The sequence below is a fragment of the Brassica oleracea genome, chromosome C4 (genome assembly GCF_000695525.1).
Source record: "Brassica oleracea var. oleracea cultivar TO1000 chromosome C4, BOL, whole genome shotgun sequence".
Classification (NCBI taxonomy): domain Eukaryota; kingdom Viridiplantae; phylum Streptophyta; class Magnoliopsida; order Brassicales; family Brassicaceae; genus Brassica; species Brassica oleracea.
In genome coordinates, this window is record NC_027751.1 from 3,846,046 (window position 1) to 3,861,721 (window position 15,676).

The following is a 15,676-nucleotide window of genomic DNA, read 5'->3' on the forward strand; positions in this document are numbered from 1 at the left end:
TGTGTCGCTCTAATAGCAACACATAGCCTTAAGTAGGCGACCTTTAACCTAAGATACATTTCAACCGAGCAGTTAGGAAGGTGGAAAGCAAAGTACTTGCATTCAACACCAATCAAATCATATTAATAACACCTCTAAAACATTTAAAACAATCAAATCCTTGGCGGTAGGAAGGTAAAAAGCAAACTAGCATTTAAATAAGCTAACTATAACTAGAATTTAACCAATCAAACTAGAACTAACATTTAACCAAGCTAATATTTTTAAAAAGTTAATTACATTCACAATTGCTCCGACAGAGTACTGCTATTTTTTAAGTTATATTTATTATTAGACTAACAAAATACACTAGGATAAAACAGAGAGAGTAGTGCAGCGACCATTAGTTTTGAAGTTATATTTATTATTAGACTAACAAAATACACTATTCCTGCAAAAAAATGTGATCAAACAGTCAGTAGTTTTTCAAAATTGAATAAAGAAGAACAACAATTTCAAATATTGAAATCTTTGACACCCTAATTTCAAACGTTTTTGTCCACAAATCGATTGAAAACACAAATCAGAACCCTAATTTCAGAGGAAAACAACATGTAACCTAATCTAAATCGAAAAAACAGCAAAAGAAAGCTTTAATTTACCTTCGTCAAAATCGATTGGAAATCGCCTTTTATCGCCTTTTCTCGACAGCTTTCTTTTTTTTCTCTCCTTCGTCGAAAATGAATTTTTTTTCCGTCTACCAAAGACGAATAAATCTTCCGCCAATACCCACCTGCCACGTCGCCCAAGGTTCAGCTCCCTCGACCTCTTAGTTACGGGTTGATCCTTAGATAATTATGCTGAAATATAGTTTTTATATTACCATTAACTTTGGTAATGACCCTTAGGAATCGCTAAGGGCTTCCGTTGCGGTTGGTCTAAGGTGGAGTACACCATTGCATATGCTCTTAGTATAGCTAAAAATAATAATTATAACAATTTTTTCAAACAAAATTTGAAAGCCTTGTATAAATGAGGCCCAAGGCATAAGTTTCAACCCGCTCTGTCCAGCCCCTGAATATAGTTGAAAATTTAAATTTTAAAGGAGCAGTGTATAACTCATTTTAAAAAATTTAAAAGAGTAATATATGACTCTCTTTACCCTCTTCTATCTTTCATTATGTTTTAGCAATTAGGTGTTTTCCTGCACCATGTGCAGTAAGTAACTTCTTAAACTTAACTTATATTTAAAAATAAATTTTATTAAATATTATAGATTTTACTATTTTCTTACTAATATTTAATATAGATTTGATATATATTAAATAAATTTGTATAAAACTAATAAAAATGATATAAAATTGTATAATTATCAAAAATGTAGCCTAAAAAATATTTATAAAATTTGTAGATATATAAGAAACTAATGATCTTACGATTAGATATTTAAATTTTAAAAAAATTGTAGAAAATTTTGAAAGCTTTAGTAATACAAATTGTATAATTATACAAAAATAATAATATTTGGAAATTTAAAATGTTATATATGAATATATTTATTTTATAGATAATGTATGAGTTATTATCATATTTTAAAAAAATTTTACCAAAAAGAAATATCAATATTAAATGTAATATATTAATTATTACCATATTCTAATAATTTTGTCAAAATATAAATCAACATTAAATGAAATTATCCATGTCATATTTTTCCGGAAGCCATGTCATATTTGTTTTGTGAAATTAATTGTAGAAATGATACGTGGCAAAATCACTTCGCATATATAGTGGGATGTATGATTCTTTCTTATTATTTTGGGGGTTTTTAAAGTCCAATTCAATTCAAATTTGAAATCGTCAATTATTTTTAAATAACAAGGCCCATTGTAGCTCTTGAAGTCCGTCAAAATTTTGGGTGAAGTGTAATTGCAAACATTTAAACTTTTGAGTTTAAGCCCAACTGACTTTTTAAGTTTGCAATTACAATTTTGTGTGTGAAAATATTTTTTTCCTCAAATTTTGGTTGACAAATTCAACTTCCTTTCTTATTTTTCCCATTTAAATCTTCATTAGATTAAGCTTGAACAAGTACAGTTCACCCGAAATTGGAAGATCCAGGGTAATCAAGCAAAGGCTTCAGACATGAGCATTATACAGAGGCAATACTCCATCAAAACAAAACAGATCCGTAAAGCCAAAAAAAAAGAAAATCTCAAGAACACATATATATGATTGTCATCGATCTTCATTAACAACAACACTAGCTCATCCTGGTCTCTATCAATCTATTTTAGTATCAATTACTATATCTTCAAAATAGAAGGAATTTTCTAAAATCATCATTGGTATACTACTTCAAAATCCAATAAACCTATCATCACTAAAGTTGAATCTTAGTAAGATATTTGGTTTGTTCGTCTTGTATTGGTTTTGTTTATTGGCCTTTTTTTTAAAAAAAAACGATATCATTTCCTATTAAATCCAACCGATAGCATCAGTTACAACAAAAGAGTAAAGCTTAAAGAAATAATTTTGGTTGATTGGTAACCCAAAATCATAAAACTAGTTTTTGCAGAATGAGAACCATAACACTAATCATGATCTGATGTTCATGGAAATACAGATAATTTCCAAAAACGCAACACATCACTATTAAGAAAGTAATGATATCAGTGGAGATAGTCAACTATGAAGAATAAAAACTCTGTCAACTTTTTTTCATCAAGACACTCCTCCACTGCTATACTACATAAGTCTGGCTTGTGATTTAACCTAACTGAAAGTGCAAGCCGGAAGTTTGACTTCCGGTAAATACTTAGAGACGAACTGCATCGCCAGTTCTTGAAATTCACCATTTTCATTTCCAGCCAGAGATAATTGTTCTTCTTCCCACGCAAAATCCAAGTTAGTTTGTTCCACCGGATATTCATTGTTATGAGGTGGCTGTTGCATTTGTTTTGGAGGGATTACAGAAAAACGCTGAAAGGTTGAAAGACGAGCTTGAACATGAGCAATCTCAGCTTGTAGATTCATAACCTAAGTACACCCAATAAACACAAAGTCTTGTAAGTTTCAACATAAATGTAACAGTCCACTAGCATTTAAGAAAATGTTTCAAATAAAGGACCTGGTGTTGAAGAGAGAAGAGATGGCCAACAGAGCCATAAACAGGATCACTGAGCCTAGCCAAAGCCTCGTAACAGAGCGTGGAGACCGCATCATGCCGCTTGTTCAAAGGCAATCTCAGTAACATCTTAGAGGCATTGCTTGCTCCAAACACTTTGTGAACCGCTGCAAACGTAGCAGTCCCTTGCTCTGCATCGAAATAAGGAGCGAAAACGCATCCACTCACACACTTCCTCCTCAAGAACTTGCACGCCCCGCATGGTCCTTCTCCTCCTCTTCCACCGCCGTTCAAGTTTCCGGTCATTATCTTCAAGTAGAATGAGAGAAAGAGATGAGTTGTTTATTTTATTTTTTCTTGCTAAGAATGTAAATATATGAGTGAGTTGTTTATTTACATGACAGGCCAAGTCGTTGAGCTACTCCAGTGATTTTATATACAAGAATGAAAAGTGTTTTGAGTTTTGACCGTCAATGTAAGTTTGTGAACCCTATTGAATGATCAGCCGCTTATTATTCATTTATTATATATTTTACTAGTTCTTAAGCTTTACGTGAATACTACTCATGTATTAATGTACATGTAATTATTATATATCCTCCTATGAACATTTAATATCGGTTCCAAAATTCTATGTTATAAATGATCTTCTTGTAACATGTTCAAGATTTTTAGTGTGACTGAAAGTAAAATCAAACAAACGCTACCAAGTAGGCCATCCACTAATCTGTTAAATGAAATATATATGTTGTTTAAAAGATATATACGCAAAGATAAGATCGATATCAAAGTGCACATACCACGTGTGATCAATTCGTATAGCTCAAATTAAATGTACATAACCCTAAAACCCTAACATTTTTTATTACATAATTTGTAGCCCAACTGGCCCCTATTCATGCACTTTCTTTTCATGCTTTCACATCTGTTGTCACACTTCTCTCTCTCTCTCTCTCTCTCTCTCTCTCTCTCTCTCTCTCTCTCTCTCTCTCTCTTTCCCTTAATGTACATGTACGAAATTTGAGTGTATACATGTATATAGATATCCCCACATGAACGCATTAGACATTGAAAATGTAGGACGGAGTCTTGAGATGTCTGATTCAAACCATAACCCTAGATGTAAGAACGTCTCAACACGAGGGTTGGTTTAGAGAAACCGGAGTGCGACAAACATTGGAGGCGATGCACAATTGACACTGAAAAACACACAAACACCAAAACATGCAAGTATTACTAATAAGTTAGATCTTTCGTAAGTGAGACAAGACAGCTATATAATTAAATTTCTCTTTTCCATTCTCCACTATCACAATCCCGGTCACAATCAAGGTCAAAGTGATAGTTTTCGTGAAGAGAGATTTGAGAACCCAATCTCCTGACCTTCTTTATTGCTTCTTCCTTTTGTTTCTGTTTCACCCGACATTATTAACTCACACTCGATCCAGTCATCTCTTTTCTAGTGTTTCTATTTATTCTTAGTATTAAATTTATTTTCAAACTAAGAACATATAAATTTATGAAGAAAACTCTTTAAGGTTACTAACTTTTAAAGGTAATAATTTCATACTAATATGTATTGAACTAACCAGTGCTCGCAACGCAACATATTTGCACAAACTCAATGACTAAATTCATGAGGAAATCAACTTCCATTAACCATGTTTTTTTTGGGTGAAAGTAATTAAACACTGAAAAGCACGTGGTTGCTTGAGGAAAAAAATTCTTCGAGAATTTGAAGCCAAAGAGACAAAACAGAAACTGCTTGTATGCTGTTTTCCAAGGTAAACAAAACAACCACGTCGTAAGACCTATACACGTCGCATGACCATATCCTCTATGATTTCATGTCACACGGACCTAAGCATTCATTCACTTACATCACCATCCATTCTCTAATAGTGAGCCTATAACAACCCTTTTTATTGCGTCTGTATACGGTCTACTATTTGTAATGCCTCATCCATCACAATAATACCAATATTCATAACTCAACGCACAACCACTTGATTATTGTTTAGTACTAGTTTACTAGTTTTTTTTTTTTTGAAACACTAGTAGTTAACTAGTTATTGTTATCATTTTCAGAGTTGACTTTTGAATTTATAAGGGGTACTTTTTGTAACCATTAAGTTTAAAGTCTATACAAGAGATTAAAAATTCCAAATTTTGTTTTGTGATATGTTAATTTCCAAACGATCTCTCTGACATAAATATAGATCGTCGTTAACTCAAAATGATAGTCTTCAGTATCCAACCATACATATACTTATTTAATTAAGAGTAAGTAGGAAATAGGAGCGTTGGAGAACCGAATTGCGCCGTTCGGTTTCTTGTCTGCTAATACGTGAATCGCTCTACTCCGTTTTACAACAATTGTAATTAGCCTCCAGCTCCATAATTTTCAGATGTTTAAATTTAATGCCCCAAAGAGCTTAACATATTCGAACTTGCATCGGTCTTCTATTTTAAACAAAAACAAAAACGGTATACTTAATTATTAGTATGCTTGATCAATTAGACAATTCGTTTAAAGCATCCCTTTAAATATATATTCAGGGGATGCATGTATACTGCCATATATCTACATTGTGACTATGAGCCTATACTCCCTGAGGAAAGGATGGTGGCTCACTCGTCAAGATCACCACTCACTCAAAACTCTATAGCTGGGGAACAACGAAAGACGCTGATGTCAACAGAACATAAAACAATCTCAGAGAAACGCTACTTGGCTGCCCCTCAGGAAGGAGTAATGGAGACATACCAAGAGAAATCTAACCAAGGAAAAGGAGGTTCTAGCTACCACCCCTTCCAGGAAAGAGTAGATAGACATGGCAATGCCTTTGGTGAGAGAATTAGTACCAAACAAACTAGAAACCCGCCACCTGAGACGAATACAATAACATTAGACAATTCAAACCTAACGTGGAGGCAAAAGGCGGCACAGGAAAATGGTAAGATATACAGCTCACCAGCTTATGTTAAGGAGAGAGACCAGGCAGCCAGATCAATCCGAAGAGGCAGAGATTTATTCCCCCAGAGAAGCACGAGTCAATGGAGGCCTAAGAGGAGCGGGGAACAAGAAGTGAATTCGACACTAGCCCCAGCCCCTGCTGAACCAAACCGAGAACAAAACGCTCCCAAGAATAATGCTCAGATGGGGACACACAAGGAGCGCCTAGCAACAGTGGAAGAAGTGATGGAAGATCTCCACGAAGTTACACGTCAGTACCTAAATTGCACTGATCCAATAGAAGCCGCTGCACGACGCCAGCGTGTCCTTTATAGTGATGCAAGTGGTCTAATGGAAGAGACAGCTGCGAGAATTGTCGCTTCCTCATCTAACCAACACAACCTCCCCGTCGCTGAAGGAGCTCTTAACAGTAATCCGAACACTCCTCCTCCAATCCAGGAAAAACCCTCCCAAGAGTTCCTTTTTCCGGATCCATCACTGATCAGAAGCCCTCAAGGAGGGGAAGATGTGGAAGAAGATATAGGCATGGACCCATACTACAGTGACATCTCACCAAGGACTGAGGCTGCACTCTTGAACAAACGGAAAGAGAATGCTGCAAGAATAAGGTCACTAATTGTTAGTGCCTCTATGGAACCAAGGGTGAGCAGGGGTCTATCACAGAGACCACCAGCAAAACCCCAAGCAGAGGAAGAGAAAGAAGAAACACTACAAGAGTTCCAAAATAAAGTAAGAAGAGGAACTAGCAGGTCCTCTAAAAGAAGATCACCCCGCAGCAGTCCTAATGTGCTCTTAGGAGCGAGTCTAAAGAAACGAAGACTATCTCAGATTCAGAACTCACCAAACAGAGGAAAAACTGGTGGGGAATCATCTGCCAGAGGAGCGAAGAAAAATGGAAAAGCTCCAGTGATTTCGGGGTCATCTTCAGCACAGAACCCGCCTATTCAACTCATCCCAACAATGTCTAGAAAGACCTCGGATTTTCGGGATGCTCCACCCCAGGCTCCTTAGTCACACTGAGCTGGAACTGCTGCGGGCTGGGGAACCCTGCAACAGTCCAGAGACTGCGAGAAATCCACAGAAGGAACTCGCCTGACATCATTTTCCTCATGGAAACGAAGAACAATCTCGAAGTGGTAAAGAAAAACTTAGAGTGGTACCCGCTTGAAAACTTCCACGAAGTTTCCCCCAACGGTCCAGGAAGTGGAGGTTTGTTCCTAATCTGGAACAATGAAATCCAACTCACGGTCAGATCCAGTAATAAGAACTTCATTGACACAATAATTACGCAGAAAGGCGTTACCTTCCAAATTACATTTGTGTATGGAGAACCAGATCATACAAAGAGACTGGAGGTTTGGAATGAGATCTCCACCCTAAAACCTGCATCAGGCCAACCGTGGTTCTTAACAGGTGATTTCAATGAAATCACAGAGAATAGTGAAAAGAAAGGTGGACCTGAGAGAGCAGAGGGTACTTTTTGTGCATTCCGCTCATTCCTGTCCGAGAATGACCTTTTTGATATCAAACACTATGGTAATTTTCTGTCGTGGAGAGGAAAGAGAAATACCCACATGGTGCAATGTAGACTGGACAGAGCCATCAGCAATAGTGACTGGATGGAGGTGTTTCCCTCCTGCAGAAGTCAATACCTCAAGTACGAAGCCTCAGATCATCGACCTCTACTAACATTTCTGGACACAAGAAGGAAGAAAGGGCTAAAAATCTTTAGATTTGACAGAAGATTAAAAGATCACATAGAGGTGAAGCTAATTATCCGAGAAGTATGGGAAAGGACTACCCATTTAGATGTCGGAGGAAGATTAGCCTGCTGTCGACGAGCAATCTGTGAGTGGAGTAAGGAGTTTCAAGCAAATAGCAGGAAGATGATAGAAACACTCCGTATCCAACTCGATGATGCTATGTCCAACCCTGTGCATGATGATGATCTAATTCATCGAATCAACATGCAACTATTAACTGCCTACAAACAAGAAGAAGAATATTGGAAGCAGAGAAGTAGGCAGCTATGGTTGGCATTGGGGGACTCAAACACAAGCTATTTTCATGCTACCACAAAGGCTAGAAAATCCAAAAACCGTATGACAGTGATAGAAAATGATGCTGGTGTACCTTGGTTTGAGGAGGAGCAGATAGCTAACGTAATATGCAAATATTATGACAACCTTTTCAAGGCTAACCAGACCACAGACCTGCACATTGTTGAAGAAGCTCTCAGGCCTTGCGTTTCATCTCAGATCAATGAGGCACTGATTCAAGACCCCTCTGCAGCAGAAATCAGGGAAGCCACCTTTGTTATTCACCCTGATAAGGCACCAGGTCCGGACGGATTCTCGGCTAGCTTCTTCCAAGCAAATTGGGAAGTCGTGGGTCCAGCGGTAATCAAGGAAGTCCAGCTCTTCTTCAACACAGGGGTGCTCCGGCCTGTACAGAATGTAACCCATGTTAGGCTAATTCCAAAGACAGTGGGGGCAAAAAAGGTGGCAGATTATCGTCCTATTGCCCTCTGCAATGTTTTTTTTAAGATCATATCCAAATTACTAGCGCTAAGACTGAAGACAGTGCTACACCTGATCATCTCGGAGAACCAATCAGCATTCATTATAGGAAGGGCCATAGCGGACAACATTCTGATTACTCACGAAGTGCTTCAGTTCCTGAAAATATCCCAAGCTCAGAAAAGATGCACCATGGCAGTCAAGACAGACATGTCTAAAGCCTATGATAGGGTGGAGTGGGGGTTTATTGAGAAAGTTCTCCAAAGGCTAGGTTTCCACTCTAAATGGATTCAACTAATCATGCAATGTGTGTCGACAGTATCCTACTCCTACCTAATCAATGACTCGGTTCATGGCTCAGTGACTCCTCAAAGAGGAATAAGACAGGGAGATCCACTCTCCCCATACTTATTCATTCTGTGCGGCCAAGTATTATCAGGACTGTGTCAAAAGGCAGAGAAAGAAGGTACCTTGCAAGGCATCCGAGTAGCCAGAGGAAGTCCAAGAGTGAATCATCTGCTCTTCGCAGATGACACCATGTTCTTCTGTCAGACATCATCTGCCAGTTGCGCTGCACTCTCTAATATCTTGAAGGAGTATGAACTGGCTTCGGGGCAGAAGATCAACAGTGAGAAATCTTCAATCACCTTTTCATCCAAAACACCAGAAGACACAAAGAGATCTGTCAAAGAAGCACTTGGAATTGTAAAAGAAGGAGGCCAAGGAAAATACTTGGGGTTACCTGAGCATTTCGGCAGAAGGAAAATGGACCTTTTTACAACACTGGTGGACCGAATAAGACAGAGAGCCTCGAACTATTCAACAAGACACCTCTCAAAGGCCGGGAAACTGACCATGCTGAAGGCAGTATTGACGGCAATCCCTACATTCACTATGTCCTGTTTTGAGTTACCTGTCAGTTTATGTAAGAGAATACAATCAGTTCTTACACGGTTCTGGTGGGACAGTTCCGATGGAGTTAAGAAAATGTGCTGGGTGGCTTGGGACAGACTAACTATGCCGAAGGCGGGAGGTGGCTTAGGGCTAAGGGATATTCAGTTATTCAATCAAGCCCTCCTAGCTAAGCAAGCATGGCGTATCTTAACTAATCCAAACTGTCTACTGGCGAGAGTACTCCTGGGAAAATATTGCCATAATAAAAGCTTCATGGAAGTTTCAGTTCCCGCAGTGTGTTCTCATGGTTGGAGGAGCATCTTACATGGTCGAGAGTTACTAAGAGATAATGTGGGCAAGGCACTAGGGAATGGCTTATCAACTAAGGTGTGGAAAGATTCTTGGATATCTTTAGATAAGAACACTAAGCCTTATGGACCTATACAAGAATCAGCTTTGGACCTAACGGTCTCCGACCTCCTAACGTCAGACATGAAGTGGAACAAGAGTAAAGTCGAAGCGCTTTTACCTCTGATGGCAAAGGAGATCCAGCTGCTAAATCCAGGACATCCAACCACAGAGGACATCCATGTATGGCAACCGCTACAATCAGGCAAATACACCACTAAATCAGGTTACTATACAGCAGCAATGAGAACTCAGCGTATACAAGAACATATCGCAGATGCTTTCGACTGGATAAAGGACATCTGGAACGCAAAATGCTCACCTAAGGTGCAGTTGTTCATGTGGTCAATCATCCAAGAGGCGGTCCCGCTTGGAGAGAACCTGCGAAGACGCGGAATCCAATCAGAGGCGCTATGTATCAGATGCAAGGGTACAGAATCCGCAATGCACATCTTTTTTAATTGCCCTTTTGCTCAAGAAGTCTGGAAGCTAATCCCGTTAAGACAAGTAGTTCACCTAGCTACGGAGACAGACTTCAAAAAAGCGGTAATAGCCTGTAGACGCTTGACATGCCTCCCCCCTACAGGGGTCTCCACCACTATCCTCCCGTGGATGTGTTGGGTTCTTTGGACAGCTCGGAATACATTATTGTTTGAGAAAAGAACTCTCACACCTGAAGAAACCGCAACAAAAGCTGTAAGACTTGCAAGGGAATGGATCAATGCGCAACCGCAGAAAACACCAACAACGCAGGGACTAACACAAGCAAGGAGAACTCACCGGATTCAAACCGCCGAAGATGCTATACCAACATGCAAATCAGACGCAGCCTTTGACGCAGAGTCGAAGAAAGCGGGACTAGCTTGGATCATCAGAGAAGAATCGGGAACCACTATCAGTCAAGGATCGAAACCCCAAGGAAGTGTAAACTCCCCTCTTATCGCGGAAGCACTGGCGCTCCGTGTAGGTACCATCGACGCAGTGAAGCTCGGGCTCTCCAAGCTCCGGATGCTCTCTGACAACTCAACGCTCATCAGAGCTATCAACAACGACGCACAGGTGAAAGAGATTTTTGGGATCGTCAAAGATATACAAGAACTCTCTTCTGTGTTTGTCGAGATCTCCTTTGCTCATATTCGTCGGTCTTCCAATGTGGAAGCCGATCGACTAGCCAAAGTCGCTCTTTCTGTTTCAGTTGTTTCTAATCCTTAGTGGGTCGACAATGAGCCCGAGGGCTTCTTTATTTATGAAAAAAATATGTGTTACAAAAAAAGACTATGAGCCTATACATTTCGACGATGTAGTTCGAAAAAAAATATCGAGGAATTTCAGATTTGACTGATAATTTGTCGAATTTGAATATGCGACCAGAACTATTGATTAAAACTGTCTTACGTTTGAAATGCAACCACTGTCTGATAATTATCCGACCAGGAGGCAATTATTATATCAAACAAGTAATTCTTTCTTCATAATGTTGAAAAAAGTAATAGTGAATTGAATATTTTGCTAGCTAACCATTTATTATTATTATTATTTTGAACAAAAATTTAACAATTTATTATTCTCTTTACTATTTGTCATCAAATAGACTTAAAACGAAGTCATATATATGCGTGTGCGTGTGTTTTTGTGTTTGTGGTTATATAAACAAGGTACACGAATTTTGGGATTATGTTTATATAATTTATAATAGAGTCAATTTATGAATATACTTCATATACTAGTATAATTCAAGGCCACATTTATACTTTTAAGGAATCATTTGTCAATTTGTGGAACACGGAGACAAACTCATCGACTATAAATCGCTGGGCATAACTTTGTAAACTAACAATTCATATCAGGTTTTGTAATTTGTACTAGCTAGCTAGATTTTCAGTTCCTGGCTTGTTCTATGTGTCCACATATTTTTTGAGCAAAATTGTCTTGTAACCCTTTTTAGTTGAACTTAAATCTATAACTGTGGAAATTTTTTTTACAACTGAGTAGTTCGATAAATAATTTTACGATCTATTCTTAAAGATATTTGGTCATTTAAAATTGTGTTGATTTGCACCTTCTAATAAAAAAAAGTGTATAGATGCTAAGAGACTAGGAGTATATGTTACCAACCGGTTCAAAATTACCCTCGATATGTGTTAGTATTTATCATTTGCTAAAATACTAAGCATCATTATTTAAAGATCAGTGGTATATATACTAGCTTGTATTATCCTCCCACCTCAACTCTTATATCCATCTCGTTGCCTTGTTTTTAGGCGACACCATGTCATTTTATAATATTATTTCAAGTAGATATTTGACCGGTGGATTTTGGAGTTTCAAAAGGAATAATAGGATATCAGGATCAACCCAGTATGAATATATGAGTTAAATAACGCATGTGTGTATTTATATTATGTCTATTAAATTGTAAAATTATTTTAAGATTTGTAATCCATGTCTTCTTTACCAAACTCGATGAGAATATTATGATATGCGAACAACATTTTGACTGCACGAGTGGAAGAAAAGGTTTCATCAACCCAATCGATCAATGATAATATATTACTATATAGAGAATACAATTAACTATATAATGCGCTATAAAGAACAAACCTAAGGAAAACTGTAGCGAAGTATAATAATAAATGCTAATCGAAAATGATCGACTCTTTTTGTACAACCCCAAAATTTGTGGTACCATGTCACTTCCACCTCCTACACTATCTCATATTTACGCTATTATTATATAACTCGACGATGTTTATGACTAATCAATCATTAAAAAAAATATAATGTACGATAGGGAGAATTGTCTTTTGACTCATGCATACATGCCCAGAAACAAATAGTGTGATCATGCATATTTTTTACCTGGCAATGCATGTATATACACAGAAGCCTTTTATTAAAAAATGTATATACAGGTTTTAAGTTTAAAACTAATGTTACACGTTAAGTAGGTTATCATCATCTCCAACTTGTAGGTTCTACCTATAACTAATAATGATGTACTGATGTAGCTTATCAAATACTCACTAAGATATCGTTTTGAAAAGAAAAAAAACTCAAAATTAGATGATAAAAGTTTTAGATTGTTGTTCAAAAAAAAAGTTTTTGATGGAACTCCCAACTTCAAAACTTCAATCTTTTGATGGACCTATATTTGTTGTGCTTGATTATCATCATCTATTCATGATTCATCTCCTCATGAAACTTCTTTAAAATCATCAACGTAACCTCCATTTCCATAACATATAAATATATTGTACTTAACAAAAACATACTGTATATTAACAAAAAACTGAACTTTATTTTTAACTTAGAAAATGAATATAGTGTACACATATATGATAAGTTTAAATACACGTGGAGGAGACATTGAGAAAGCAAGAGGCGTTACCAACTTTCTAAGGGAACGGCGCGTCGGACCCACGTGAAGACTGACGTCACTCGTTTCTTCGATCTTTCACTCGCTAGGCAGTTACAATCATCACGCCACATGTACCCTAAGTATTGGTACACGTTACTACATTTTATTACATTTTGACTCCCGGTTCGGGGGTATCTCGTTTCTAAACCGAATCGAACCCGTCACAACTTGTATTCTACCTTCTTCTTTTTTTGTCGGCTTTTTTATTTTGTCGGTACTTGTATTCTACCTTCGTTTACGGTAATTATGGAAGAGAAAGGTTAATTACTAAATATGGGAATTGATTTTTTTTTAAATCTAAATATGGGAGTTGATTATTTAAAATAATTGATGCTCTTTTATGAATTTGGAATGAAAGATAAGTTGGCAATCGAGTCATCCTATAGTAAGCGTAACTAATTCATTTAATTAATAACATGTTTATCTTTTACTTAAAATGGTCTTTGATCAATTACGTATGCTTTGCATTTTTATTCAACTTTAGGAAATCGAATCTTTATTTGAAATCTCCAATGGGGATTCTCCACATTGGGTTCTTAATATATATATGTACTGTGTATATACATATGTATATATTATATATGTGTAATTATTGTGTAACCCCATAAATAATGGTTCTTAAAGATTCTTAAAACTCTATTTTAAGAATCTTTATCTATGGAGTTTCACAAAAATTATGGACTCCACGATTACTTATACATATATAATATATACATAATTCATATATTAAAAACTCCAATCGGAAAGAACTCCGCTTTAAGAGATGGCCTATTTACTTTAAGTGCAGTCTTCATTATTAATTGTAAGATGTTTAAACATTTGATTGCCTAATTTAATTAAAGGATATAAGTGTATTTTATCCATCTATCTTGTACGTAATTAATAACATAAAAGGAAAAGGTAAAGGTAAAGTCGTGAGATATCTCCAAAATTACAATTCACATGTAAGCTCACATCAATACAGAGAAAGCAAGAATTTTCTTTTTCTTGGAAACTAGAAGTTTAAACACGAGATATTTTCAAGAGGGATAGACTTATAAAATGATAGTTATCTTTTTATTTGTCTTTTGATCTATAAATAGTATATAATTATGCAATCAAAGGTTTCGAGAAAGAATAAGAGGCTTATCGCATGTTTGCTTCACGCAAACAACAAAATATGAGAGATAAAGAAGAGAGAGACAGAGATCGTTCTTTTTTTTTTGGTTAGCTTTGTCGTCGCGTGGCTTTAAAGGCTTTCTTCTCTATACTCTCTTCTTTACCAAACCCTAATCTCCTTTCTTCACCTCCTCTTCTCAAAACTTCCTATCTTCTTCAAGAAATTCTCTCAATAATTCAAAAACCCTAAAAGCAAGAAAGAGAGAACAACTCGTTAATCGTAGGGTTGTCATGAGCGGCGGTGGGAACACAATCACCTCCGTGGGAGGTGGTGGTTGTGGTGGAGGAAGTAGCAGCGGTGGAGGAGGAAGTAGTGGCGGTGGTGGTGGGCCTTGTGGTGCTTGTAAGTTTTTAAGGAGAAAGTGTGTTCCGGGTTGCATATTCGCACCATACTTCGACTCGGAGCAAGGCTCGGCTTATTTTGCGGCGGTGCATAAAGTTTTCGGGGCAAGCAACGTCTCAAAGCTTCTCTTACACATACCGGTTCATCGACGGGCTGATGCAGTTGTAACCATTTGCTATGAAGCTCAGGCTCGGATAAGGGATCCTATCTATGGTTGCGTTGCTCACATATTTGCTCTTCAGCAACAGGTAATTAATTTATTGCTCAATATTATATAAATGTGTTGGAAATCACTATATATGAAACATGTGTTGGAATGAAAAGTTTTATAAAGATGGAGAAAGTGTTTAAAGTGTTTGAAGAGAAAGAAATTTTGTGAAGAATAAAGATTTTATAACTTAGAAGAAGATTTTTATTACTTGTTACAAGCTTTGTTTATTTCTTGGTGATGCAAAATGAAAGGGGAGTGGAGGTATTTATAGCCTCCAAAATACAAAATATCTTACATATTTTAATCCTAAATCTAGAGAATTCTACCATAATATCTAAGATTTTTTTATTATAATTATCTAGATAATTCTATGAGAATATCTAGATTTTTATTCTAAGGAGGTGGATGATTGGAGGTGGATGATTTTTCTAGAATTTGGACTAAGTTTTGGATCAACACATGATTAGCCCAATACTTAACTTGATCCAAATCAAGTTTACCTTTCAACACCCCCTCTTAAACTTGATTTGTTACTCCGAGTAAGCTTCTCATCTTGATAAAGTCTTCTCGCTTGAGTGGCTTGGTGAAGATATCAGCTACTTGATCATTTGTCTTCACATACTCCAATTGCACATCCATCTT

At 37.0% G+C, this 15,676-nt stretch overlaps 2 protein-coding genes across 2 annotated transcripts in view; one reads left to right on the plus strand and one right to left on the minus strand.

Moving 5' to 3' along the window:
• Positions 1-2,754: 2,754 nt before the first annotated feature.
• LOC106337877 (LOB domain-containing protein 19-like) lies at positions 2,755-3,412 on the minus strand. Its single transcript, XM_013776981.1, has 2 exons — positions 3,110-3,412; positions 2,755-3,018 (listed from the first exon to the last, which is right to left on the minus strand). The coding sequence occupies exons 1-2, from the start codon at positions 3,410-3,412 to the stop codon at positions 2,755-2,757; spliced, it is 567 nt and encodes a 188-aa protein (XP_013632435.1).
• An 11,177-nt stretch (positions 3,413-14,589) lies between these two features.
• The window catches only part of LOC106340708 (LOB domain-containing protein 18), a 6,205-nt gene continuing 5,118 nt past the window's right edge, over positions 14,590-15,676 (plus strand). The window contains exon 1 of the mRNA XM_013779555.1: positions 14,590-15,071. Within this exon, the coding sequence (XP_013635009.1) occupies positions 14,712-15,071 (360 nt within the window). The 5' untranslated portion in view covers positions 14,590-14,711. The remainder of the gene's footprint in view (positions 15,072-15,676) is intronic.

Coding starts and splice junctions, on each gene's coding strand:
- LOC106337877 (XM_013776981.1), bottom strand. CDS start 3,412: ATGACCGGAAACTTGAACGGCGGTGGAAGAGGAGGAGAAGGACCATGC. Junction 3,019..3,109: donor TCTTCTCTCTTCAACACCAG/GTCCTTTATTTG, acceptor GGGTGTACTTAG/GTTATGAATCTACAAGCTGA.